Raw genomic sequence first — 27,785 nt, forward strand, 5'->3', positions numbered from 1 at the left:
TCGCGCAGTGTCGCACGGTGTCGCCTTACCCAATGAGAACGCTGGCTTAAGTTCAGTTCCGCCGCGGGGCGCATGCGTTAAGTTGACGGTGTGGCGGCGGCATCAACAGCGCACTCTAAAAACAGTAGAGCCGAAGATGGCGACGTGCGAGTGGCGGTGTCCGTGCGGTGTTTGAGAGAGAAAGGACCATGTTGTTGCTGCAGCGTTCGCAGTGTTTCCGTGATCCGCGTTGAGTTCGGTGCAAATGTAGGAATGTCAGAGGCTAAACGGGTACCATTGCAGACCTTGGAGTTGCCGGAGTCCTTGGGCTACGCCGCGAAGAAGGAGAAAAAGGGGGAAAAGGGCAAACAGCTCGCGCCCTCCTTCCGTTTCGCACTCACCCTGCCAGAGTCGAACGAGAAGGCATGTCCTGAGTTCAACTATGCACAGCTCCTCAAACAAGCCGAGGTCAGTTCCTTCCTTTCACCCGTTTAATAACCGTACTGTAAAGGAAAACAAAGCCCGCGACGCTCTATCCATACGGTCCCGTTTACCAAAACACCTCGCTGGCCGAGGCAAACACCGGTTACGATGCTCCTTCCCGTGCACGCACTTTGACAAGAAACTGCAAAAATTCCAACGGGTTCGCCCATTTTCGCGATGCACGGGCACGAAGGGAACTGGTACGCGCCGCTTTGGCGAATTGTCATGTGCCGATTGCCGCGTGAGATCCGGTTCTGTCGTGATACATACGCGGACGCTTTCCTCGTCGCGTATCTTTTTTGCCCAGGGTGTATCGTAACAACGTCTGGTCTAGCCAAAGAAAAAGGTGTGATCAATTCGTAGCCATCGAATAGAAACGTCACAATGCGTACCCGGTGTGTGCTCGTGTCAATGTATGCATACACGGGTTATCGTTTGTTACTGAGTTTCTCTATCGAATCTGGTCTCGAACTAACGCTTAATAATAATTTTCGATGGTCATTGTTTAGTAACCGAGAAACAGATATCGAATTGTTGCTATCACGGTGATAGAATCCGCGGTCGCGGCTCTTTGATGTGGTTCTCAGTCGCGTACGCTTGCACCGTTTCTCGATTAAGATATGAAAATAAGCCAGTTTTATTAGAATTTTTCGTAAGTTGCGTATGTCAAATAACAGCTTGATGTGTTTCTTATCTCAATGATCTCGTATGTGTACGCGAAAGATCTCACTGTTAATTTTGCGATCGATGCAGCGGGAAGAAAGTCGTGACTATCAACACGTACGAACACGTTTTATAATATAGTCTGGTTATATGCTAAACAGATTTGTAATTCTGTATAATAATGAGTTTTTGTGCTTTTGTGTTGTTGTATTTGTATTGTTATTTTAATTATACTAACCTTGTTACATGAAACAAACAAGAAGCATTTCTTCTTGTTATAATACGATTCGAAGTCGACATCTAAAAGTCCTCATTCGAAATTATATTTTTCCAATTTAAGTAAATGACCTTCTTGGAAGCATCTGTAACATACATTTAAAGTTGATTTAATGCTGCTAGCGAGACGTGCAACAAGCTGTACACATCTTGACACTAAATTAATATTTTGTATTGCTATCGACGCTTTAATCATATATTATCTCTGTCCAAATATTTAATAAAATATTAATTATTTTTTCGCTATTTTCATTTCTATATTCATTTTTTTAAACCATTTATCTCGTATGAAATTATGTTTCTGATAATGTGTCTTTACTGCTGCACAAATTTTCGTGTTAAACATACAAAGAACCAGGAAAGTGAACGTGTTATATACATTTATCGATAATGCCAACATAAAATTATTTGTTTTACATTTTTCGCAAGTTTTTTGTTCTTTCTGAATAGTTATGAATATATATTTTATTATTATAAATATTTATGTGATTTATCTCATTGACATTTATAATGTGCAGTTTCTATGTTTGAATTTATTGACAATTGCATTTTTGCTAGAGTCAATCACACATTGTAGCGTCTCTGGTACTAGGAGAACAGAAGATAACAGGAAGTTGCGCGTCTCAAAGGAAAGAGCAAGAGCGTTACTCTTTCGCGGCATGTGCTCCTGGTATCAATGGACAGCTTATGTCCTCTTTCGAATCATTTCGTTGACTTTTTTGCTCTGTCACTTTCCAGTAAGCGTAGCCTATGATGTTTTACAATGTTTAAGTAATATTTTCCAATGCAAACATTTGATAATAAATATGTTGTAAAATCGCTTTAAAATGTGCAATTTATTGGTTAATTCGATTTAAGAGGTACTCGTGCCGCTAACATTTTATAGAAGGTAAACTAAGATGAATTGGAAAACGGAGTGATTCTACAAGCAAAAACAAATACAAAATGCAGAATAAAATTTATTAATTCTTAGTAAAAGACTTTGTTTTCAAGACAATTATTGAAAAAAAATGCGCGTATGTCCGAAGAATTTCTACATTTAATTATTTGAAACTAAAGCTACACTTAGTTATACAACACATATTTTATTTGACATTCTCAGCTCTTTTCTGCATGTTAAATCAGTTGTTCAATATTCGAGCTCCATTAATCGATACAAATACGGTCCGTGAATTGTGTGGATGCGCAACACGTGGACTATTTTTCAGATTTTAATAAAACAGTGATAGTGAGCGCCGAAGTTAAAGCGTAACCAATTTATCGTGCGTTAGTAGGTGATATCTGTTTAATGATCGTAAATGATATCGTAGCAATCGCATTTTTAGCGAAATAAATTTGTATGTTTTATAGAAAAAGCGTAAAAAGGAGCTTCTTAAACGAGGCGAGGAAAATGCAACAAATGGATTGCCATTCGATGATGATGACGACGATGATAAACTTAGAGATATGGCCAGACGATTTGAAGCAAAATATGTATGAAAAAAATGATATATGTGTTTACGCTCGTAATAGGTTGAAAATAAATATTTGAAGGTGTCATTTATTAATTACAGGGAACATCTACTATGGGAAAGAAAAAACGTAAATATGATGATTACGTGGATTTGGGTGCAGGATATGATGAAAATGATTCTTTCATCGATAATACCGATGCGGTAGGTAGGATGTGGAATCAATACTAAATAATGTTTTTGTAGATTCTTTGTTACTATGAAAACTTTTATTTCAGTATGATGAAATTGTACCAGAAGAGGTGACTACCGCACATGGGGGTTTTTATATTAATTGCGGAGCTTTGGAATTTAGGACAGCAGATCGACATTCATTGGTTCATAATAATAACAACAATAATAATAATAGTAACGATGAAGAAAGTAGCGAAAGTAGCGAAGAAGACACGGAAGATGTGGATAGTCCTAAGAGATCGGAAAAGCGAAATATGAGTTCATCCGATGAGGATGAAGCCGAAGACATTACTGGTGATCAACCAAGAAAAGTAACTGAAGTTATAGCACAATCTTACCCAGTTCGCTGTTGTGTAGTACTAAACAATATTGATACGTTTTACAGAAACCAAAAATGGATGAAAATGGAGAAAAGAAGCCTATTCAGGAAAATGTTATCAAAAAGAAAAAGAAGCAACAACCTTCCCAGGATCAACAGAATTCTTATCAGGATGGAGATAGCTTAAATAGGCGGAAAGATAAAGGGGAAACTACAGATGTAGAAGGTAGGCAAGTGTATCGGAAAACTAACATTTTTATGATAAAATATGAACAAGGTAGAAGAGTTCTAAAAAGTTTCTTAAATATTTATTTCAGAGGATCAAGAAGATAAGAAAAAGTCCGATAAAACAGATATACAAAAAAATAAAAATACAACAGATAAGAAGCTTGATATAAAAAAATGTGAGAAAAAGACATCTAATAGTAATGGTTTCGACGGAAAGAAGCTAGAACTAAAAAAATTAGGTACTAAAGACAGTAATATTGATGATGCAATAGAAAGTGTAGTTAATGCTGCAAGAGTCGAAGATGAATCAAGTAGAGATACAACGGATTCTGCTAAATCTCGATGTATAGCTACAGAATCAGAATGTGACGATCTTGACAAAGAAGAAGCAGCTTTGCCTGAGTCTCTTCCAAAAAATGTTGTAGAAATAGTTAATAAATTGAAGGCACGTGCTGAAAATAGTAAAGAAGGAAAAACTAAATTTTTTAATATGGCAGTAAATGGATTATTGTCTAGGTAAGTTCAAATGTTTTGTAATCATTTTTGGGTTAACAAGATAAATAATATCAGCGTTTTTATTTCAGTTTAGAGAAAAAGTTAAGAGCGCTTTCTTCACCAGGTGTAAGGCTAGAAACGTATGGGCATCTGGCACGATTCTTACCATGTAGTAAAATGGCTCTTCAAAATAGAGCTAAAAAATTATATGTACAGGAACTCGATTATAAGATTAAAAATCTTGTACAAAGGTAATATTTTCTCATTTATTAATATTAATATTTTATTATACATTATTAACACCATACTCCTATAGGTTAAAAGAAGTCATTGATGAAATAATGCCAATTGCAAGGTGCAAATATATGGATGAGTGTCAAGAAGCTACTGAAGAAAAGTAAGTTTTAAATATTTTTATCGAATTAGTTTCAAATAATTAGCACTTAATCACAATTTAAACACAGAAATGTAAATCGAAACTAACATTTTTGCAATTTTGAAACTAAATTACTTATATAACTTTGAATAGGAACTTACTGCAATTTTCTATTTCTTAGTCCTCATTTATACTGGGATATGTATCGGTATCGTTGGTAAGGTGCCCCCTCTTCAGAGGATACCTTTTCTATTCTCACCATTCGGGCTGTTTTTTATCTTCCATTTTTTCCATTTGTTCTAATTTTCCCTTAGTGAGACTTTTTTTCCCTTCGCATAGTGGGGTTTTTTTATCATCAGTATCCAGCATTTAATTTCTCATAAGCATCATCCTTTTTGTCAAATAGCAAAGTTTTGCATTTAATGGAATTCAATTTGATCACATACACATTGTCATGAGTATTCATGGTATATTTTTATACAGGAATGTATTCACTATTAGAATTTGTCACAATCATAAATACCGATAATCATTCTCTATCATTATTGTATTACAGTTATCTGAATTGTTTGATCTGTAATAAATATGCGTATTTCAGGGAAACGGAAGAAAAATGGTCTTTGTGCTCTGAGAGTTCTGAAGATGATGATAATTCTGAAAATTCGGATAAATCAAAAATTCCTAAAAAACGATTCCCTTGGAGCGAGGAAGCAAAGTAAATTCTTTGGAACTGACTTTATAGATTAAGTAGTTTACATTTTGTGTTGGTATTCTATATTCTATTCTACTTTGCAGGAAACTAATTTATGACATTATTAATGCAAGGAAACAGTTTTACAATGTTCAAAGACCAAAAAAATCAAATATGTTTGTTTTTGTTGGAACGTTCTTAATTCGACAAGTATTACCATTATGGCCACGTGGATATATGAATGGGTATACTTTACTAAAGTTTATCGATGTTATTGAACCTCTGTAAGTAGCCTAAGTACGAACTTAATACGTGAATATTATGATCATATTTTTAATCATGGAATGTTTTTATTTCAGCACGAAGAAGAAACTGAAAAAGTTATTAAAAGAGATTAGCAATGAGAACGCTGTTAATTCTGGAAATGCAGTATGCAATTCTACTGTAAAGGTTGAAACATCAAACATAAATAGCGCTTCTACTCTGGAGAAGGACAAAGTTTTAGCAAATTCTTCTAAAAGTCAAAAGATCATAGATAATTCTACGAGTTACATAAAGCAAATATCAACAAAATCGAACGATAGCAGTGAGAAAAAGCAACAAAATATGAAAAATAAAGATAAAAATAGAGAGATCTGTAACTCAACACAGCAACACGAAAATTCGATAACTAATAATTCCACTGTAGGGAAAATCACTGTTGTGCCCACGGCACAGTTAATGGCTCAAAAGCCAGCTAAATGTCAGGTAGAAAAAATTAATTTAATGAAATTAGGTAATAGTTCACTTTCTATTACGCCGGTTAATGATTATCACAAGTCGTCTATTAAGGTGAATGAAAATAAAAAAGATGTAGTTTCTATTACGGCGTATCCTGAAACCTCAAATGTTCTTCCAAATACAAATGAAGTGCCTCAAAGTGGACATCACTCCGTACACAGACAGGAAGCTTCATATACACAGTCTCAGCACTCTAATTATCCTACGTCGACTCAAATGTCTTCGCATGCGAAACCCGTGTCTCTAAAACATCGATTGTTGCACGAGAATACAGAAGTAAAAAATGAAAAAAAATCGGATGACAAAGATATCGAGATTGCCAACAAGGCTGAAAAGAAAGATAAACGGAGGGAACGCTGTATGGAAGTGAAGCATAAATCGCACGATGTTAAAAAAAGGAAAAAGGATTCAAAAGTAATGGAGAAACAAGGACATAGTAATTCAGATGTAGTGCCTATGCAACAGCAGCAGCAACCACCATCAGCACTTACGAAAGAAGAGCAGGAGCAGAGACAAAACGAAGAAACGATTGCTGCTACTAATTATTTGAGTCAGATCATCAATGATGATGTGTTGGTGAGAGGAGTAACAGACAAACGGAAAGACGCTGGGCTTATTCTAGAGGAACCAGTAAATAATATGGTGCAACCAACGGAACAAGAGAAAGATGTACAAATGGTGATGAGATCGTTAAAAGAGTTGCAAGAATTACAAGAAATGAAGTATTCTCCAAGTAGTTCACCAGTTAGTAGTAATATGCAGAAACAGAATAAAGCGAACACACAGTGTACTACTTACCAGGATGACTATTCACGCTTATATCTTAAGAAAGACGTTAAACTGAAATCTAAAGAAGAAACGCAATGGTAATATATTATCACGACTAAATAACATGCACTATAGATATAAATTATGTTGAACAGAATAAAAAAGCCAGTGAACAGATAATAACTTCATAGAGAGTCTATAGGCGGATGTTTCAGTAAGTTTATATTATTTTTTATGGAAACAAATTAGCGTGGGACTGATTAAAACTTCTTCCATTACTTAAAAGTCGTGTCATAAATAATGACCAAAATTGTATGCCAGCTAATGAATAGCGTGCCGCGATCATATTGTGTCGCATGAATTTTTAAGTATTTTAACAAACCGCCAAATTATGTAAATATATTGATTCATTCGTAGTAATTTGAAAACGCGCGTGTACAAAGTAAGTATAAATTATGGAAGTATGTTAATCGTATAGGTATTTGTAAATAAGTTAGCGTTCATTCATCGCTGTGAATGGGGTGGTCTGTGAGTCTCCCTTTTTTATTTGACGGCGTATCGCTGCTTGGTAATTTTAACACGAATTTATTAACTAAGTTATCGGTATGCAGCGTAACTACTGCATATCGATGTTAACTTATTTTATCGGGAACCTAAGATTACGAGATTCTTCTTTTAATCTTACTACTGTTACAATGTAGCAAGGGCTGGCTGTTGCTGTTAGTTTATATTTTTATCCATTCTAATAGTATCGGGCCACCCTGAGTCACTACGCGGAAAAGAATGTTTCAGTGTTCCTTTTGCGCACTCACGACAAGTATGATTTCAATGATGTAATACGGAGAATTAATGGTTTGTATCTATATTTTTCGATGTATATTCGGAGTTAAAATCATTGCCTTCCAAATTATCGATTCACAGTTAAACATTTTCTAATTTGTTCATGTGACACCAGATGGTACACAGAAATAATGAAATAGTAATTTTATAATTCAAAGAAATGAGTTGCTGCAGGACATAGACTAAATATAACTTCAAAAAGAAATAATATAAAAAGTATGTCTCATTACATTTTTTTAGGGTTTTTGATTAAATAATAAAAAGAGAAGTTACCACAATCGTTATGTTGTGTTTACGATCCGCAAAATTGTACAGCTTGATATTCTATTCGATCAGATGATGAATTTTAATAGAGTGCAAGAGAGAATGTGCGTGAAAGTACTATTTAGAAAGAGCTACGATATTTTTGGAACACAAAGATGACAATTAGTGATGTATCATAATAACATTACCTTCTTCTCCCCTCCCATCTTACCAACCCTCTACGATACTTAGATTATAATTAAACGTCTTGTACAATTCTGCACCGAGAATTTCCATGAAGACGACGTAAAATATAAGTTTTGAATATTTTTTACAACATCTATATATTTCTTACCTTCACCTTTGTCCGACAACTATACTGTAGAGGTGCCTCTAAATATATATATATATTTATAAGTTGTAAATAATACGTTCGTAGGAATAATTTATTTCAAACATTTTTTTTGTATTATTTGTAAGTTTTAACGTATTAAAACAATTCTAAAACAACATGAGTGTCTTTGAATAGAATAAAGTGTGGATTATATAAATAGGGAAAGAGCGAAAAAGAGTTATCTATTCTTGTAACAGCAGCTCTGCCGAATGACAAACACTACATATTTCGTCGTTTCGCTTCATCGATCGGTGGGCTTATTCCCCTAATGCGTAGAACCGAAAGGTCTCCAAGATCACGTCACTTTGTCTGTTCTACCGACCCCTCGATGCATTCCCAACAGGATGCATTTAGTTTTGTCGCTCGAACAAGGTCATTCCTGTCTATAAAATTGAGTAATCCACCTAAGAAAAGTCAGTCGAAGAATTCGATCGGTTTCAATAACAATCCTGTGCACCAACTAGATATACTTTAGAATATGTCAGCTTTAATTTGGCAGATTACTGCGTTTCTGCTTCTCGTTCACCGCAGTCTCTGCGTTTCTGATCCGATAGCTTTGCAAACCGACAAGCAATCAGGATCTTCCTTATTAAACAACGTGGAAAAGAAGATCAGCTCGGATCGTGTAATCTTTGACGATGAGAAGAGAAGCAAGGAAGGTAGTACCTCTCGTAACAGCGGCCAGTTAGGATTTAACGAACGCAAGCAGGATGAGCAGAGATACGACGATCAAGATAGGGCTAGTAAAGGATACGACAAAGGAAGACACAGTTTGGGTGAATCTGAAGCCATCGATCAGGGAAAGAATTCTTTCGAACGACACGGCGGTGGATATTACAAAAAAGGGCATCACAGGACCGGTTTTAGCAACAACTACCATAAGGACGAATCGGGAAATAACTCGAGCTTTTATGAGGACAGCGACGACGAGAGGGGTCATAGGTCGTCGGGGAACACCGGTGGCTATTATGGGCAAAAATCGCGGGATTCGTTTAGGGACGGCGCTCACGATCTTTCCTATTCCGAGCATGACCGAGCACAACAGAGAATGTATGACAATAGGCAGAAGTAAGTTTATCAAAGGTTGGCTTATGCCTTGCAGACAGTTTTTAGAGAGATTAGCGTGTAAATATGTCAAGAGAGAACGAAATCGTATTCAGTGTCGGTATACTTCTGATATAATGTAACTACTGGTTATATATGTATATAAAAGTAAAGTGAATAAAATAAAAACATTATTTTATTGCCCTATTCAGATTTAATGATTATCGTGATCATAGCGGAGGGTACCATAATGATCGGTATAGAGATGATAGGAGAAATTATCTGAAGGATGAAGCTGGACGATATTTTGGTCGAAATGGAAAGGAGATTTATTACCACAAGGAAAAGTTAAATCCAATTATTCATCGTAGTAATTATTTGCCATTATTCAGTGATCCGCGTTACGAGATAGACACGATATCCAGAGGATATTATAAACAAGAACCCTATGTTGTGCCTTATTTGAAAGATCATCGGTAATTTTATATTATTTTTACAATTAATTTATGTTCTGTTACTAATCATTTATTTATTCACAGATATTTTCCAAATCAGCTCAGGGGGTATGAACGAGAATTATATTATCCCCATCATGAGGATTACGGTCGAAATTATCGGGATGATCTTTATGACAATGAATACGTAAAACATTATAGACGAGGATTTAATGGTGGCTATCATAGGTTTTAAATAGTGTTTTTATGTCGTGTAGATATAGCTTGATGTAATGCCTGAATAATAAATCTGTCTTTTTATTTCCAATTATTCTCGATGCTTTTAACCTTTAATAGTTATTGTAATATAGAATATACCAGGAGATCCACAATTGCCATGAATAAGGGATATGACAGAGCCTCTGTAACTTTATTGCATTCATTACAAGATTACGATACTTCAAACGTTGATAACCTTATAGCGACCTTAAACTTTAATAGACGAGTCTTTTTAATGAAGTCGTTTCTAACTTACGGGTAGTATTTGGCTGCATGTTTACGGCGTTATCGTAGAAAGTAAAGTGGAGCATAGTCAAGTAAACGTTAAAAGCATTCATACAAGTTCGAACGATCCAATAATATTCTGGGTCCAACTGATTTTTTTCACTCATTGCCTGAAATAGCTTCAAAGCTAAATCGTTTACTTTCGCCAGTAATTTTGAAGCCAAATTGTAACCTATAGGTTTTAGGTAAAAAGGAAGTTCGATCACATAGCCGAATCCCTGTAAGTAACGCTGAGATTAAATACAAACGCAAGTTTCACGCGTTCAAATTCTCCGAAAGGGAAAAAAATAGATATTTCTGCTGCATCTATTCATTTTATCAGCTTTGATAAATGGTGAGTTCAAAGTGTTTCCTCATTTCGCCGTGAGTGGCGCAGCGTGCGTCCGTCGTGACGTAATACGAAATACTCGACAGTCAGAGGTCTGGGGGTCTGCTGTGACCTTGCAGTGTTTGTAAACAGACACACGTTGCCGTTGCAAAGTGTTGAAGATAGGACGGAATCACGATCGAACAAAGCGTGTCACGGCAGGATTTCCTTGGGAAACGTTGGAAAGAAGCTGATCGAAAGGAATCATGGAGGTGGAGCCTGCGTGCATCGCGGAAAATGAAACGGTGAGTCGACAATTTATGGAAGCGATTCGGGTGACAACGTGCTCGCGTGATGCAAACTGCCATGGAAAACGGGCAACAAGATTACGCGCGTTAAACAAGATTACACCATGTTGTGCAAAGAGGGCGCGCGAACAGAAATGTCCAGCTTCTTTCTACAGAAGCTCTCGTCCTCCCCAAAATTAAGGAGTAAGGGCGTTGTTTCTCTTGCTTGACGTCAAGACCTGTAAGATCGAGGGTTTGGTAAAGGGGTCGTGGGGTGGGGGAGTAGCGTATGCACACCGAAGGGTGGCTGTCGTTTGTGTGTGCTGTTTTCGTGGTGTAGTATGCTCGCGTTTTACTTAAGCTGACGTTCGATGTCGCTGTTCCATTCTTTCACATTCTTGTCGACTGATCGCGCTACGTGTCGTTCGTTTTCGTTCCCTGGATCGTCGAAAGATGGCGTTGTTGTCTTCCAGAGATCATGTGACGGTCAGGCGCGGAGTGGTCGGGTGCTCGTTTCGTTGCAAAATCCTGTGTATTAACAATGTGTCGTGCAAAATATAAATACCATTCTGTGGCTTCTTGGATCGAGAATAACGTTCTACAGATGAGTACTTCCCATAAAGGTAACAACTCATACAATATGTCATTTAAATACGTTGTAACTCGTGTCATGGCGGACGCTTGAAATATTCACTCTCAAATTTCATTACTTCTCGTCTAACAGCGTTAACATTACACACAATTCAAATAACGAGTAAAATTACACATAGAGACAAATACTAGAAACGATATCTAACGAAATATTTGTATCCTCCTAAAGTATGGTTAAGTGGCACGGTAGGCCAGTTAATTTTTTTCCCGCGCGAAATTTGAAACACTCAATTTCCTTAGAAATAGTCGCCTCACGACTGTAACTCATTCTCGAATACTGTACCAATCCCATTCGATCAGCAGAAGTGAAAGGGGACACAGACACAACCTTATCGATGACTCTCAAGGAAAATAGAGACTCGAATCTCTCGAATCTGTCGCTCCTGGGACGCCAGCGATAATCCCGCGCAGCGCGCGAAACCTCGTGGATTTGAAACTCGCAACGGTATCGCGTGGTTCACGAAATCGCCGCGGCGCGTCGCTGTCGTCGGTTTAATACTACCGGTTGCACTGTTCGGGCACCGGTACCGAGCACCACGTCCCTGTTCGCCGTGCTGTGGCCCGTCAACTGCGCAGTTGACATAGCTCGCACGTCGCGTAGCACCGGTGAGTTTTCCACCAACACTTTTTACTCACTTTTCCGCCGTTTCGTGAGCCGCCGAAATGCGTTTGCCGCGCGTACGCGTCTCTTCGTTCGTTCACCTCGCGCACCGAATCGCTCTCTCGTTTCGCGGACTTCACGCGCATCGTCTCTAAACCCTGTTGATTCCCGGTTTAAGATGGGACTTCCTCTACGCGACTGTCACAAAGACTGACTGCACGTCCAACCACACGCAATGTTTTCCAGTAACCCTGTGATCTACTGCGTTTGGTTTCTTTGTAGTTTTGGTATAGGAAACCCCACCTTGCCTTGTCTTCTCTGTTGGCGAAAAGTGTCTTGGCTGCGTGATCGGTGCTGTTTCGGGATCTTAAGACCTCGGGTCAGGCGATTGACGAGGGAACGATCTCGATGCAGTTGCCGTGCGAAATGCCGGTCGATACATAGCCAAGTCGGTCACTCACACGCGACGCTACTGCGCAATATTCAACGGCGCGCATTCTGTCTCGAGAAACGATGCTCTCGATCGCCGACTGTCCGATGATCACTGAAACTCCTTCTCCGTGGCGTGCGTTGACTTGTCAGCGATAAAAGTTTTTGCGCTTCTACAGCCGCGGAACTTCCCCGAACTTTTAACTTTTACTCGCGCTTCGCAGTTATGTGGGCTGCTTGCTCTGTAGGCGGTTTTTGGTAGTTCAGGTGATCTTCCCAGTTCTTGAGAGGCTCTGGCGTCTACGAGTGTTTGCGAGGAGGCACGTAACGAGAACGTGGGAGATTCGAGCGGAAATTTCGTTACGTGTGCACTGAGCTTTTATGTAACTTCCAGGTATTTTTTTTTCTTCTTTATGTGCACGGTTTTCGAGATTCCCCGGGATAGGTGAATTATGTTACATAATTGTATCGAATTTCATTGTGGCGTTAATTCCCATTGATCAACCACGCCCATATAATTTTCGTGGTGGGTTGAAGCCGATGCGTGTTAATATCTATAATTTTTTTTCAAATCTTTTGCTCCGTTTTTATTTATTTTTATTTTTATTTTGTCTTATTTTGGGGAAAATTATTGAAATTTGTACCTTTACGCGATACTAGGAAAAACGATTTGTGTAATTTTGTTCCCTGTAGTTTGGTCGTATCGCGTCCTCTGCGTTAACACTCCATTATTTCTCGTATTTGCAAATGCTTTTTGGGTGTATTCAGTCAGATACGAGAAATTCGATGGCCAAAGGTTCTTTGTTTACCTGCGTCCGCTGATAATGATCGAAATCGCGTGCGCGAAATACGGTACATCGTGAATCGAGGTAGAAATATTCCAGGGGAGAATTTCTTGGTAATGGAATCGCGAAAGGGAATCGCGCATTAGACAACGTAATTTTGATAATATTCCGCCTCTATTTTCGAGATTTCGAGCTCGCTTATCGCGAAGGACTTGTCTAATATTTGGCTAGGGCAGGAAACTAAAGTCAAACCGAGATTAGGACTATCTAAGTGCAACTCTTTCACTATCACAGTTAGAAATTTACTTCAAACTTTATGGGACGGTCCTTATATAAAACTCTGGTTCCAAGACAAATCTTCCTTAAAAAAATTACGTGCGCTATTTTGAAATTTTCCTCAGAAATATATTTACAAATTTTGGATATAATTCAGACACTCCAGTTTTTGTTCTAACGAATCTACACGAAAATGATTAAACTATCTTATCAAATAATAGCATTCCTTTAAGTCTCTCAATTCATAATCAGGCATATTACTCAAGAGATACAAAATATTCGCCAAACTTTCCTATACTTAGTTTGCTCCAAAATAGTTCTTGTTCAGATGCTGCCAATCGTCAACGAGTGAATCGTTGGGATATGAATGAGATTTCAAAAGAGTCCATGGTAAAAGATACATTTCGTAGTCATCTTCCACCCACTGTGTCTCTATCAAGATTCTGATACGTTTGCGAAGCAATCGAAGCGTGGCGAACGACGACATCGTCACGACAGATGTTCCCGGCGTCGTAAATCTCTTACGACGTCTGCTTATCGATACGAGCGCACGTCCATTCGCTGGAACCTTCTTCCCCGTTTTCCTTCCATAAATCCTACTCGTTGACGCGAACGACTGCATTGCAGTTCGAAATACACTGATCAGGAATCATTGCATCTTTTGAATAGTAGGCCTAAAGCAGGTGAATTTGTCCTTGACTTCACCGAATAAAAGTTACTGTATTCAACGTTTGTCCCTGATGCTTGTAATTGCAGAAATTTGTACCTATTGTACCAATTTGTCTTTCTATCTTCAGTAAGGTTATCTACAGGAAAATACAGGGAGTTTCGATATAAAAAATTTACCAGTGCTCTCGATGTTTCTTTAATAGAAAAGTTTGTCCTGTACACTAGGCCAACTTCGTTCTAAGTGCTTACACATTTGGTGACCCAATTCCGCTTCCCAAACTTCCTCCCCGTCAGGCTTCTTTTCACTCAAAAATTCCCACGCTAGCGAAAATATCTACAAAATTTCAGATCATTGAATCCCGCGCAATCTCGAACGTGCGATGCTCAAATATTTACGCAAGATTATCGTCGAATCGAATCAACCGCTTCCCCCCATTCTTCTCCCGGATCTCGATCGAACGTTAATCGAAGTTAAATCGAGTTCGATAGGGTTCGAGATTACTCGCGTATTGGGATCGGTGTTAGCAGCGAGTTGCAGTATTTCAGTTCAGATTTGTCCATCGCAGATTTAGCAGGCCGCGAGAGCCCCCTTAAGCTGTTAATCGCACCGCGACGTCGACCGCGCCGAATATGTTAGACTAAACGAAGAGTTCGGTTCGCGGTCGCGAAATTCGCGCGTGGAACCCACGGTTCGGGTGAATTTACAGGATATTCGCGGAGGCGCGATGATCTCGACGTGACGGTTCGCCATTGTGCTCGCGGAACCTCCCCTCGTTCATTGTTACGCAGTGGCGTCGGTGGCGCGGTTGGAAAATTACGAGGCTCCCTTCGCCCCTTTCCCCTGCCCCTCATCCGGTCGCGTTGGTATCCGGCGAACAATGACATGGAAAAGCCCAAGGAGGCTTTAACGCGCGCGTTGCATCGTTTTTCCTTCGTTCCTCTCCTCTTTTCCGTTGACCTTTTTTCTCCCCCCGTTCGCCTTGGTCGTCCTCGAGGTCGCATCGGTTCTTCGACTCGTCGGCGAATCGCGCATTCGCTGGAGGTCTGCTCCGTCGCGAAGTTAAATCACCCGATTTGCATGTAACGAGTTCCATTTTCCCCGAAACACGACGCGGCGAAATTGAAAGCAACGCGAGAGGGAGAGGCCAGGGACATTTATCAAAAATGAGACCGCCTCTGCTGCATTGTATTCCCGGTATTTAAATATGCATACGGGGTGTTGGTGGACTGGTACTACAACCTAAAAATGAGACGTTGTTATACGGAAAAATGTGCGAAGCTTTTGGGGGAAAACTTCCACGTATCGCGTTACGTTTATTTAGACAAAGCTCTAATTTACGTGTTATTTAATTACCTGTTATTTCGCACAATAATTTCACATATTTTACGATTTATTCTGTTTTTGCGTTAGACTGGTCGGAAATTGCAGTCGATTTTTTTTTTTTAACAAAAACTCAGAGTTTTATTATCAACGTTTGTTTTATAGTCAGCAAGTATATTTCGTTCTGTTTCAGTAACAAAAAGTAATTGAACATTTTTAATAAAAGTATGCGGTTCCTAGTATTTTCCAATCAACTTAATAGAGTTTCCTATCGGATTGTACCAGTTCATCCATGATTCCATATTTTTTAGTAACAAGTGTCTGTATTTAACAATTTACGTTCGATTCATACTCGTCGATCATTACAAGTTAGAGTAACGCTTGCCCAAGCCGCGACATCCTTTTGTGCGATTCAGTTTGTAGGTCACCGACGAAAGAGCGGAGGATCGTGCAGCCTTCGACGAACGGAGGTAATAATAAGGTTGCACAGTGGATCCGGTAACTGCGCTGTGCGCTGGTTCTCAATGCTTCGTGTCAGAGCGCGCCTCGTAACATAGAATGAACAGTTTCTTCTCAAATTCCCGCTGAATACCAGGCAATATCATTTTCGTCGTGCCTGATCGCCTATACGATAACTCCCTCGTTATAAATCCATAACTACCTGTAAAATTTCCAATAATTTTCTCATTCTTTTTTACCTCGCTCCTGTGAAAACACAAACGATATCGGCCTCGCAAACGCCACGTACACTGTAAGATCCTTCATCGCGTGAAAGTCTCTTAGTCGGTAAAAAGGCACTGATTGAAAGCGAAATAACTAGAGCCCAACGATCCAACTTCTCAAAGGAAGTGAAATTAGTCGCGTTAACGAGACCGCCTTGCGGCGGCCGGAATTCGCGAAAAGTGGAGTAGAGATAGGGTCTGGAAAGGGGAATAAGAGAACCGGAAGGGGTTATTGGAGTCAAAATTGACGAGAAAAGTTGGTAGCAAGACGACAACCAGGCGAGGGAGAGACGGTGAGATTTTGGCGTAATAGAGGGAATCGGCGAGTGGAGAGGTGGTTAACGCGTTTAAGAGAGTCTCTGCCGAGGGACCCTGGGAGTAATTCCGTTAATAATGAAAATTAATTGAACGACGAGTTCTTTCCGTGAAATTTGAGAGTGGTCTAGGTACTAGGAACGAGACGGTACCATTGCCATAGGGAGAAGCGAAGGAGGAACGGCCGAGGGGGTCCGTACCTTTGCAATTAAAGGCTTTCCACTCGAAAGGTGATCGCCCGGAAGTTGTTCCGCGAAGTGGAAGGAGCGGAGCGCGCGTAGACTGCATTTCTCCTCGGCAGCTTCGAATCAACCGTGAAGGTCTTGGAAAAGATGTAATTTCTAAAGACTACATCGTCATTCCGAGAAATCTAAAATGTAATAATATCCAATCGATGGGAGAGAGGGAAAGAGAAGGGAGGACGAGATTCACGCGAAACAGATTCAATCGAACGCGGAGGTGCCGGATGCGGTGTGCAAATACTTCATTAGCGCGAATAGAAAATTCAGGGGATATGTAAGGAAGGGAAATTTTTATTTGCAACCGTTTCAATGGTTCAGTTTGCCAGACTGTGGATCGAAGCAGCGCGTTATTTATATTACACTTTGTCTTCGAGTGGACGTCGTGGTAAACGGACCTTTTTAGGCTTCAAGGTACACTTGCGAAATTCTTCGATATTCGAGGTGCGTCAGACGCACTGTTCTTGTGGTTTTATTATACTTCAGCTCTAAAGAGATATGATTTTACACAATATGAACACGCTGACAGCCACTGTATCGACATGACTTTCATTTTTTTATCAACAATGTTATGATTGAATTGAATTCACGTTTACCGTGTTTGCGATATATCAATATCTATCTGAATGAATAAAATCTGACAAATATCGACAGTGGTACGGTTGTGTAACAAAAGCATTATTTCAATGTTCGTGGAATATGACTCTCCAAAATTGTGGACTGAAAAACAAAGAGTAATATATTGTTTCAAAACCTTGTACGCATGACCAATCTATCTCTTATTCAATGGCTTCCGTGTAAGAAGGAGATAGAGAGTGTCAGTGCGGTCAGATTCGTCTGCGCTGGGTTTACAGACCAGATAATAGTGGAGGCTAGTTGTGAACATTAGCAATGTCGAGCTTGCAGGGTGGACCACCTAATGTGACCAGCTCAATTACTTCCGTCATTAGTGCGCCGATTAAACTCTTTTTCATAGATAATACGACCTCGAAGAATAGTTGGCAGCCTGTTTGAAATAAAGGGATACAGAAAAAGTGAAATATCATCTTAAAGGTCTTCTGAAGTCGTATCATCTATAACAAGGGAAAAGAATTCTGATCGGTTCGTCAATAGTGAAAATAATTGAGAAGCTATCGCGTTACGTGGTCCACCCTGTACAATACAGGACGTTCGTCTCCCAAACCTTTGAACCTCGAAAATCATTTGAGTCTGTCAATTCGCATATGAATTTCCCCATTAATCCAACTAATCCTCCATGTGCACTCTGATCGGCGATCGCCTTTGACACGAGCCGCGTGGTTACGCATCGTTCGATCGTTGCGTGCAAATCGAGCGAGGCGTGTATACCTGTCGTGGCGACGAGTCGTGCGTTCGCTCTGCTGGGTTAAATCACAGTCCTCGTTGCAACGACGAGCCTTGACGCGAAGCGAGCCGCGTAACCCAGCCTTTGCGCTCGAGAAACACGCGTAAGAGAGAGAATTGGCCGACTAGTTGGGAAACTACAAAAGCCTCTGTGCCTGATTGTGTACAGTGCGGTTTACGAGCTTCCGGTCTCTGGCGCGGTGCCGCGCCGCCGTGCATCCGGCTGCACCGATGGAATTTCTCCTCTAACCTTTCTGCCTCTTTTAACCGTTATCTCGAACGAAGAAGTCGATCAATGGATCAGGTTTCGACGTAATTGGTACCGTTAGGGGTCTTCAATGCACTCGCCTTTAATTATAAATTTCAACTTTGTTTGCGCTGCTGTACGTCTTCTGCAAAACCCTCAACTTCTGATTCGTATCGAATATGCTTCAGTATCTTCAGATACAATCCATTCAGAGGTGGCTACTTATTATCCTCACTTAGATAACATCGACGTAGGCGAGACAGACAATAGGTGAGGACACTGAAGACATTTGAAGGTGTTGCTGCCCTTGATGAAGGGTGCACGCGCCCGACGTGTCGTCTGAGTCAAATAATACGCAGAAGTAGTACAAAGGAGTTTAATCTAATTTCTTCATTTAAGCGTCCCGCTCTCGCTCTCCATTCGCTGCTATCACTTCTCGCGGGTTAATTATATTCTTTGGCTTCAACGCGGGAGACGTGTTCAGCGGTGGAATCCCTACGCGAGACCCAGCTCTTCTCTTTTTTCTTTTCATTCTTCGTCTTTCCTGTATCTCGCCAGTTATCGCGGAACATCAATTCCATTTTCCGTCTACAAAGACCCCGCGCGAGGCGTCGCGCAGGGGTGGAAGGAAGGGCGGAGAACGATGGCAAGAGGTGAGATAGACGAAGACAGAGGGAGGAGTGGCAGAGGCGAGCAAAGAAGTCGGAAGCGGTCGAGGGAAAGAAAGAGGATTCGAGGAGATTTAATACCAGATAGGATTGAGGGGAAAGGATAGGGCCGAAGGTAAACAGCTCCCCTAAAAGGGGCTGGAATTTGTATTTTGTCACCCCGCAGCACATGCATAGCTAAGCCTGCGGCCGCCTCTGCCTTCGTGGCAACAACCGTGCTCAGGGGACGTGTCAATTTTAACGGGGACTCGCCTACGCTGCGTGCGTTATGTTCGCTCGATGGCCATCTTTCTTTCTCGAGGGGACACGCTGGACCGTCTCTATCCACTCCTTCCCGAAAGGATTGTTTCTTCCCTTCATTCCTTCATGGGTAACTTAAACGATCTTACTTTCGAACAACTTCGGCGTTGAATGGCAAAGAGATCGTGGACAAGTGTTTCACGGATCGTGAAACGGTCCATATACGCAAGGATAGAGGGCTATTAAGTCGAACGAGTTACGATTTGGAAAGGAAATACGTCGTTTGAGATTTTTCACGGAGTAAGGTACGAGACACTAGTGATGGAAATTGCGGAAGTGTAACGTTCACTTTTCAATGACTTTTTGTTAGTTTATGGAACTCGACAAGTTGAATATTTCAACCGACCCTTTTGACAGCATGTAGTTAGTAGAGATTACGAGATATTGCGAATTTAGGTAGCTTTGAAAAGTTGAATATTTGAAAATTTAAATATTTGAAAATTTGAATATTTGAAAATTTGAAAATTTGAATATTTGAATATTTGAATATTTGAATATTTGAATATTTGAATATTTGAATATTTGAAAATTTGAAAATTTGAATATTTGAATATTTAAATATTTGAAAATTCGGCGGTTGCCAAATCATTAAAGAACGCAACGTGATACAATTTTCGCACACTTAGGGTTTCTATTAGCCATGGCCAAGCTGCCCCTCGCGACTTCATAAGCTTTAATTTTTATATAGCCATTAAAAACGTTGACCATAATTCTGCGCTAAAAGGCAAAAATCAGATCGTTTGAAATATTAATCAATGACAAGAAGAGACAACGGATCAGATGATATTACGTGACTGTGAAATTGAGAACTCGTATCTCAGTTGAGTCTGATCAAAATTCGTTCGGAATATTAATCTTCGGTTTTCAATACATTTTGAAAGCTTTCATCCTGCAGGATCAGAGACTTCTGTTCTTTTATCTCATGAATAATTCAATTGCAATAATGGAACTATGATGAACAATAATAAAACAATAATATATTCTTTTTAATTAGTGCAGAATAAGTTCATATGTTGGAAGTTATTGCATTGGTGGCTTTAAAACACGAAAACGTGCAAGAAATATTGATATAGACGCGTGTCCGATATGACCCTGTTTTCGAGCTACAGCCTGGGTACTTGGATATCGACTTGTCTTGTTTATCTGGAAGATTCGAGGGTCATGAGATCTAATTAATTCGTAAACACTATCATATACATACGCATTACTTGTATCATAAATGGAGAAGTTAGTACACAGTTTTCAATGCGCAAAATACGCTTATCTCAAATCAGCTATAATCGTAAGTGCTTTGTCAGTCTGAACAAAGTTGCCAGCAAATCCATGCAATACCTGGCCTTTTCGACCTTGTCAAACGATGAAATGTATTTATATCTATATCCAACTAGGGGTAGTCGCTGCGAGCATTTCCTTTGAAGGCAGAGACACGCACTTGTTGAAACTCGAAACAGGCTGTAACTCGGAAGCAAGACCATTCATCAAACACATACGTACACGAACTGTCTTTTCGTTATTTTAATTTCTAAAAACATTGCTGCTACACTTTCAACATGTTAGAAAACACAGTTTCTACAGAGTTTTACAACGATTTGTTCTAATTTCAGGAGGGATCTCGCGGTGATCGGAAAGAGGGGGGTAAAAGGGGACGCAAGCCTGGAAGGAAGGCGTCCGACAAGTCGGATATGAAAGCCAAGCTCGGTAAGAAACTTTTTAACCCATTACGATGCCCAGAAGAAAACTTAAAATGTGAATCGTGATAGAAACACTTACAATGCCAGTTTACAAACTTTTCCACTTGATGTGCCTCCCTTTTGTAACTTCTGAGAGCCTCGTATCTTTCCTTCAATCTGAGAGCTACGATCTCAAAAAAAATCCTCATCACACAATTCTTACATAACTTCCTAATTAACAGTCAACGATATTCACGCTTTAATCAGAAATGAAAATGCAAATGCGTGTCCACCCCTGAAACACGCAGTTGAGAAGTGTTGCTGAACTCCACGTAGCCAGTGTCGGAATGCAGCTTAAGAAGATGAGACGACAGTCGTAGCATCTCTGGCAGCGAATTAAGCGGGAAAACAGGACGTAACTGAGCGCGTTACACGGGCCACGTGAGAAATACACGTTCGTTGATTGCGGAGCGTCCAAGGAGCCCCCTAGACTCATGACACTCTAGGAATATTTATCTCGAGCGCGGAATGAATATTTATGCCAGGTCAAGTCTGGCGAGGGGGACCGATGGTCCCGATGCCGTTGGCTGTGGATTGCCAGGAGATGGAAAGGCACGTTTTGCAATTCTGTGGGAGGGCAGACGGCACGAAGACACTGCAAAGGAAAATCAGAGTCAAAGAGGAGAGCCAGCCGCGCCTGCTGGTCGCTGCAAATTGCCCCGCTTAGTAATTTCACGCGATTACGTCTGCTGCCCAGGGTCCATCCGTGTTTCGTCGAGACAGCTCGAAAACGCTTCCACCTCTGCCTCTCCATTTTCGTTTCTGCCGCGTTTTCATGGTCCGTCTCCTTCTTTCATCTCGAACGGTGCATCAGGCTCATGTATGCGCCGTGTTCACCTATGAACGGCCGAGGAAATCGCGGCGCACGAAACTATCTCCCAGCGGATTCGACGCCTCAGTCCCTTGTATAGCGTGCGTGCTATCTGCCCAGTTTCCACCCTGTATATTCGAGCTGCTTTCTGACGTCGAGAGAGAAAGCCTCGGGTGGATGGGTGGCGGGCTTTAAGCTCGTTTTACGACCAACGAACTTTCTCGTCCGCAATCCAGCGCTATTCCCGGCTCTGTGGCCGAACCGCGCGATTCCTCTTACATTCTTGTTCTGCGCGTTTCCGTAATTTTCTATTTGCTTTTCGCCCTCTTCTGTCTCTCCCTGTCCCTCTCTCTCGCGACTCTATCCCTCGAATCGACACCGCGCGTTAGCCGCTGGCTTTCCGTCGCGTTTCTTCGTCTTATCTTCTCGTCGTGTCCTGGCAGCCACGATTTCTGGCGTTTGCAGCGTGCAATCGGTCGGTTTTCCCCAGTGGTAAGCGTCCTAAATCCAATTTTCCCCAATTTCATTCGCGCGCGCTATCCCTCCAGGGAATGGACACGATTCTGTTTTCCCGCACGGTCGACCAGGCTTTATTCCGGCCCGATAGAGCCTTTCGAATCCGTCCAGATGGGGAGGAGACCTAAATGGAGCTACAAATTCGCTGCCAGAGTATGGATAACCTGTTACTCTCTGTCATAGTGGAGCTAGAGCTTCTTTATTTCACTTTGCGGTGTGGTTTGGGGAGGCAGGTGTTGGGGGCTTTACAGTAAATCAGTCGTGGTGTTTATAAGAGTTCATAGAGAACAGAAAATATGTTTCTGATGTGAATTTCTGCATTGGTAATTTGAGAGAGTAATTTCTAGAAATGAAAGGAATAGAAATAAGTTTGTAATGAGAGAACTACTGCATAGCCAATCATTGCTGTTTTATATTTCTACTTGACACGTACATGGTGCATCAAAACCAGTGGGCTTTACCTCAGTATTGAACTAAACATTTCTCTATCATATCTCTAGCTTCGTTCTTTAAAATAAGAAATTATCAACTATATTCGTTGTCCGATAAAATTGATAGTTTAATTTCTTTTGAAAATACAGACGAAACTTAGCGAGTCTTTCTCTTAGAGAATTTCTGCTTTTCTCCTAGAGCTGTTCCTCTGATCTGAATCTAGCTTGAAAGTACCCCGAGACGTTGAGTGTTCTTGGGACGTCTTAAAAGGGGGAGTCCGCGAGATCCACGGAACGTTTATTGCCGCGTAAAAGGCGAGCTTAGTGAGCCGTAGACACGATAATAGTCGCGACCCTTGATCGTAAAGGGCTTTATCATGCCGCGAGAAATTTGCAATATCCTGCAACGGGCTATTACCATCGATTTTGTCCGACGCCTTCGTCTTCGAACCTGCAACTGGGAACCATCCCCTCCCCTGTGCCCGTGTAAACGAATGGTACCGTTGCCATTCGTCAAGGTTTGCACGCGGGCTCGTTTCTCGTGGCTCGTGTGAAAAATCGCGCGTCACATTTGAGTTACGTGAATTTATCGTTCGATGGTTACCGACCAATGCGGACGGACACGTCCTTCACCTTCGTTTGTAATTTTTACCAGAGGATTTATGGGAGCAGCGGTGATGGGGACCAGGGAATATTTACCGACGTTCGTGTTTTTCTCTCGTTCAACCGTTTGCAGTGTTTTTAGCGTGACTGTGGCTTTTGCAATTTTAACCAAAATGGAAACCAGTCGTTGGATTGAAGGTTCGCTTGCGTTGCATTAGGATTTGGTTATTTTTGGTGTGATTCAGGCTTTAGGCTGTGTATGATGGAATTTGTGATAGTTACGTAAGCGGGGACGAGCGGATCAGTTCAGAAATTTGTCGTTTTTTCAAATTTCGTTATTTTTCTAATAGAAGTAAAAGTTGATGTGTCCTTACTATTTGTTTCCTTCACCGACTTCATTTGCAATTCCTCTTCATTCGTCGTGTCTAAGCAAATCTATTCTCGAGGTAAAAACACCTTATCAGTTACTGCGCCATTGAGTAACGTAATGCGTAGTTCTAGCATACGTCTAGTCGAGAATTTTTCAGCCCAGCGTTTTTGGCAAGGTTCAACGTAGAAAAACGAAAGAATATTTGTGTTTCATGTGGAGTTTTAGTGCGAGAAAACATCGTTTCAAAAATATTGTATCGCTTATCTAGCGGGTCGCAGCCTGTGCACAGTGTATATGTTTTGAATTGTTAACGTGATCGTCTTTCGATTTCGCGCGAAAAATTTGCTCTGTGAACGGAGCTGGCGATATACGCGACCGCTTGTTTGGATTCTCTCACCCGTTTCGGCAGAGTCCCTTTAAGGGCATTCCACATCCGAGAAACTCTGGAAAAAATAAATCTGTGGCTACACGAAATTTCGAACTTCACAAAACTTGTCCATTTATGTGGAAAAGTAATACATAAGTAGTTACGGTGTATTTATACATGAAACTCTTAATTGCAAGCCCCAAATTATGACAGTACAAAAGGATTTTTATTTTTTGAAGTTGAACAAACTTTTCTTCTTTTTAATGGATTCTTCTCTCAAGAAGTTCAAACGTTTTCTATGATACAAAACATTTCATTTCCAAAGACAACAAAAATCTAAACTCTACACTTATAATAAAATTAGAATTTTACTGAAAGTAAGATAGTTGATGTCCCATGTGAACGCGGTTTAAAACTAAGTCACTATATCCCAAAAGTTCTCACACTTTTCTGTTTATTTTTGCAGAGCGAAGCCGGCAGAGTGCGAGGGAGTGTCGTGCTAGGAAGAAGCTAAGGTATCAGTACCTTGAAGAGCTGGTAGCCGACCGCGAGAAGGCTGTGCTCGCTCTGCGGAAGGAGCTCGAGATGGTAAGTATCGTTGAAAATTTCCACCGCTTTATCCTGGCTGGTCTCCCCGCCCCGAACGATTCATTTCCCCGTCATACTTCGCACGGATATCCTATATCCTATACCTTCGTTGCCCGCTATGCAACGAGCCGATATAAATCCCTTTCTCGGGGAACTTTGCGCGAGAACGAATGAGTTATGCGTCTATTATTCCGCGCCGTCTTCACTGCTGGACGTTTTTAAAGCTGTACGTGTTCTCGATTAAATAACCGTCTGGCCCGCGTTCGGACGACAGAGTTACAGTTTCTACGGAGAGTAATCGCGTTCTTTCTCTGCATTTTACGCGCGTTAATATCGTAAATTCGGCACGATGCGAGAGAAGAAGGAAAGAAGAACACGGGAGGACGACGAAGTTTTTCCCAAGAATCGTAAACATGCCTCGTTCCACCCTTTCCCCGCCTCGCGAGAGCGTAATGCGCGCATGCGAGTTTCCAGAGTTAGTTGTGGCAGCTAGAACGCGTCGGAAGACTCGCGAGCGCCGCGAAAGCAGTGGGAAGTCTCGTAATTTTCGTTTCCAATGTCCCGTCATGCCTCGCTGGCACGGGATATCGAACTGATTGCGTTGGAAGTGTGAAAACTCGCGACGCGAACGTGACCATGTCGAAACTTCCCTTCCCTTTCTGTTCCTAATAGTCGAGAGGAGTGGACGAAAAAAAAAATTGCGCTCGAAAGGTACGTACATCGGCAAATGTGCACTCACCGACGATTCGAAATAACACGATCACTTTGAACTAGTTACAAGCACTCTCTTTCCAGTTCCATCGAAAACCTTGCTCCTTGTGTGTGTATGGATGTTTGTTGTAACGAAGAGCGAAGACTTGTCCGTCCTGCACAATCCTGAACTACTCCAGAGCCTCCCTTTAACAGTTCCTGAGAATGCTTTGGTATAAAGAACGATACTGGATCGCGTGTCATATGAATCTCCCGTAACTGCTGCCTATTTTCGTTTCAGTATCGACAGTGGGGCCAGGAATTGGACGCCGGTCGAGTTCCCGACGGTCTACAAGCGATGCTGGAGGAGCTCGGGTCTCTGAAGGGGGAGAAAGTGGCGAATTAACCAAAGGAGAGTAGTAGACAGAGACACGCGAGTCACGGACATCGAGTTTCGCCATATTTTTTTACGCTTTTACGATCGTACTCTGGTAGTCGCGAGCTTTACACTTCCCTTTTCAACCCTCCCTGTTCTTGGAGTCGAAGAGCTGGCGGGGGCAGTAACGTTCAATTCGCATCCCTATCAACGTGACACGTTCGGGTTCTATCCTGCGCCTGACGATCGACTCGTTGGACCTTCCTTCACGAAGGAAGAAGAAAACTAGAAGAAACGAAGACAAACGAATCCTGCTTTGTACAGTCCCTAGCATCAGCTAGTCCTCGCTCGCCCTTTCACTTGGCTCGTCCCTTTTCGTGGGAGAAACCAGTTCGGCGTTATTGTTTCTCCCCAGTTATTATTGCGTTTTAGATTATTTTTGTTACGAAAAATTGTTCATGTCCCTTGTTGCTTGTGATCCCGTTAAGTTAACACTATTTTGTTTTATCGTCGTTGAACGACGACGGCGACGACGATAAGCCGCGCGTCGGGGTCGGCCGTGCATGACCCACGTTCGATATACGCGTTGTACCTAGCGACACATTGTACCTTTCCACGCGATTGTTAGAGAGAGAGAGAGAGAGAGAGAGAGAGAAAGAGAGTATGAATAAAAAGCGATTATATATTCCTGTTGCGCGTCTACGAAGGACGGTCGTTGTGTATCGTAGTTGAAACGAGAGAGAAATTTTATTAGGAACAGTATTCGCTTGCTCCGGAGTCTTCGTCGTTCGGGCCGAATTAGTTGAGCGATCTGAATCTTGTTTTTCCAAATTGTCGCCAGGAGCGGACTTTTTAATTTCACTTGTTTTAATTCAAATTTTATTGCGTCGCGACGCTAACGGCCGCGTCTTCGTGGCGACCTGTTGTCCGTACGGGAACGATATTTTTCTACTGTAAAATCTTATCATTTTGTACAGATCAACGATATAGCCGCGAGAACATGCTCGCATTTATTTGGCGAAAGTCTAGAAAACAAATAAAGTGCATATTTTTAAAGAAAAATCTTTTCTGCAATTTTTCCATCCCCCTACGCATTCGCCCGAACGTTTTTGCGCATACGTGTTCGGCCAGCAAAACACGGTCGTCAGTGTCATTTTGAGACCGTATTTTTGACACCGCAATTTCGCGTTACGTTCCCGCGGAACACAAATTTGCATATTTCGCCGTGAAATACGTTCGACAACGGAAGCTGTGTTTCGATTTACGCAGATTGCACTGCAATCTCCCATTGATATTATCCGTCCCGTCCGAAATGGTGTTACTGCTGCTCGATGAGAGGGAAAAAAAAGAAAAGAGCGATGTTATGGCTGCGCACACTGCCGCGTATCTACGTGTATATGTAAAACCGCGGGTATCGAACTTGGAAGCAGCGCTGCAAACTGCTCGAAGGGCTTTTTGGCAGGACTAGGTTAGAGCTAGAATAGTGTCGCCGATAACGATTGATGGGTTGACCCACCTACTAAGAATACCATATTATTTTAGTCTTCGAACGAAGTAACGTGTGTTACTTAAATGTTTGATCGAAAGAGATCATGAAGTCTGACGATATACTTTCACGTTCCTCCATGAAAGCTGCGTGGAAAATTGAGATGGATCCTTCATGCATACATACAGGGAATAACCGAAGGAATTGAGTCATCCTATAAAAATAAACTGAAAATGTGTGATTGCAGAAAACTACTCTTTGGGGCGCATGGATTTTAAGAAATGTATCGAAGGTATTCCCCGTGCAAACCTGCAGAATTTTACTATCTCGAAAACGCAGTCCTGTAAGAGAAAATGATTGTCCCAGACTTACTTGC

The 27,785-nt window shown here is 41.1% G+C and overlaps 3 protein-coding genes across 4 annotated transcripts; all 3 read left to right on the plus strand.

Moving 5' to 3' along the window:
• Positions 1-119: 119 nt before the first annotated feature.
• Positions 120-8,160, plus strand: Yem (yemanuclein). 2 transcript variants are annotated; one of them, XM_076381553.1, is made up of 12 exons: positions 122-447; positions 2,752-2,874; positions 2,955-3,056; positions 3,131-3,397; positions 3,472-3,631; positions 3,723-4,149; positions 4,218-4,379; positions 4,445-4,525; positions 4,686-4,721; positions 5,103-5,219; positions 5,300-5,479; positions 5,555-8,160. In XM_076381553.1, exons 1-12 carry the CDS (start codon positions 253-255, stop codon positions 6,843-6,845), a joined length of 3,141 nt encoding a protein of 1,046 aa, XP_076237668.1. In that variant the 5' UTR covers positions 122-252; the 3' UTR covers positions 6,846-8,160. The 2 variants fall into 2 exon arrangements, with proteins under 2 accessions (XP_076237667.1, XP_076237668.1); XM_076381552.1 differs by lacking the exon at positions 4,686-4,721 and having other exon boundaries at positions 120-447.
• Positions 8,161-8,697: 537 nt separating this feature from the next.
• On the plus strand, positions 8,698-9,954 carry LOC143181221 (uncharacterized). Its single transcript, XM_076381555.1, has 3 exons — positions 8,698-9,288; positions 9,477-9,740; positions 9,804-9,954. The coding sequence occupies exons 1-3, from the start codon at positions 8,699-8,701 to the stop codon at positions 9,952-9,954; spliced, it is 1,005 nt and encodes a 334-aa protein (XP_076237670.1). The 5' UTR covers position 8,698.
• Positions 9,955-10,681: 727 nt separating this feature from the next.
• Positions 10,682-25,989, plus strand: Reptor-bp (REPTOR-binding partner). The gene is made up of 4 exons (XM_076381556.1): positions 10,682-10,874; positions 21,046-21,139; positions 24,736-24,857; positions 25,849-25,989. Exons 1-4 carry the CDS (start codon positions 10,836-10,838, stop codon positions 25,951-25,953), a joined length of 360 nt encoding a protein of 119 aa, XP_076237671.1. The 5' UTR covers positions 10,682-10,835; the 3' UTR covers positions 25,954-25,989.
• Positions 25,990-27,785: the final 1,796 nt, after the last annotated feature.

The sequence above is a fragment of the Calliopsis andreniformis genome, chromosome 6, assembly GCF_051401765.1.
Source record: "Calliopsis andreniformis isolate RMS-2024a chromosome 6, iyCalAndr_principal, whole genome shotgun sequence".
Taxonomy (NCBI): domain Eukaryota; kingdom Metazoa; phylum Arthropoda; class Insecta; order Hymenoptera; family Andrenidae; genus Calliopsis; species Calliopsis andreniformis.

What these genes read in the sequence shown, in the direction of transcription:
- Yem (XM_076381553.1), top strand. Translation starts at nt 253, where the DNA reads ATGTCAGAGGCTAAACGGGTACCATTGCAGACCTTGGAGTTGCCGGAG. An exon ending in TCATCGATAATACCGATGCG is followed by an intron (nt 3,057 to 3,130) that starts GTAGGTAGGATG and finishes CTTTTATTTCAG; the next exon opens with TATGATGAAATTGTACCAGA. An exon ending in CAAGAAGCTACTGAAGAAAA is followed by an intron (nt 4,526 to 4,685) that starts GTAAGTTTTAAA and finishes TCTATTTCTTAG; the next exon opens with TCCTCATTTATACTGGGATA.
- LOC143181221 (XM_076381555.1), top strand. Translation starts at nt 8,699, where the DNA reads ATGTCAGCTTTAATTTGGCAGATTACTGCGTTTCTGCTTCTCGTTCAC. An exon ending in ATGTATGACAATAGGCAGAA is followed by an intron (nt 9,289 to 9,476) that starts GTAAGTTTATCA and finishes TGCCCTATTCAG; the next exon opens with ATTTAATGATTATCGTGATC. An exon ending in CCTTATTTGAAAGATCATCG is followed by an intron (nt 9,741 to 9,803) that starts GTAATTTTATAT and finishes ATTTATTCACAG; the next exon opens with ATATTTTCCAAATCAGCTCA.
- Reptor-bp (XM_076381556.1), top strand. Translation starts at nt 10,836, where the DNA reads ATGGAGGTGGAGCCTGCGTGCATCGCGGAAAATGAAACG. An exon ending in GCATCGCGGAAAATGAAACG is followed by an intron (nt 10,875 to 21,045) that starts GTGAGTCGACAA and finishes TTCTAATTTCAG; the next exon opens with GAGGGATCTCGCGGTGATCG. An exon ending in GGATATGAAAGCCAAGCTCG is followed by an intron (nt 21,140 to 24,735) that starts GTAAGAAACTTT and finishes TTATTTTTGCAG; the next exon opens with AGCGAAGCCGGCAGAGTGCG.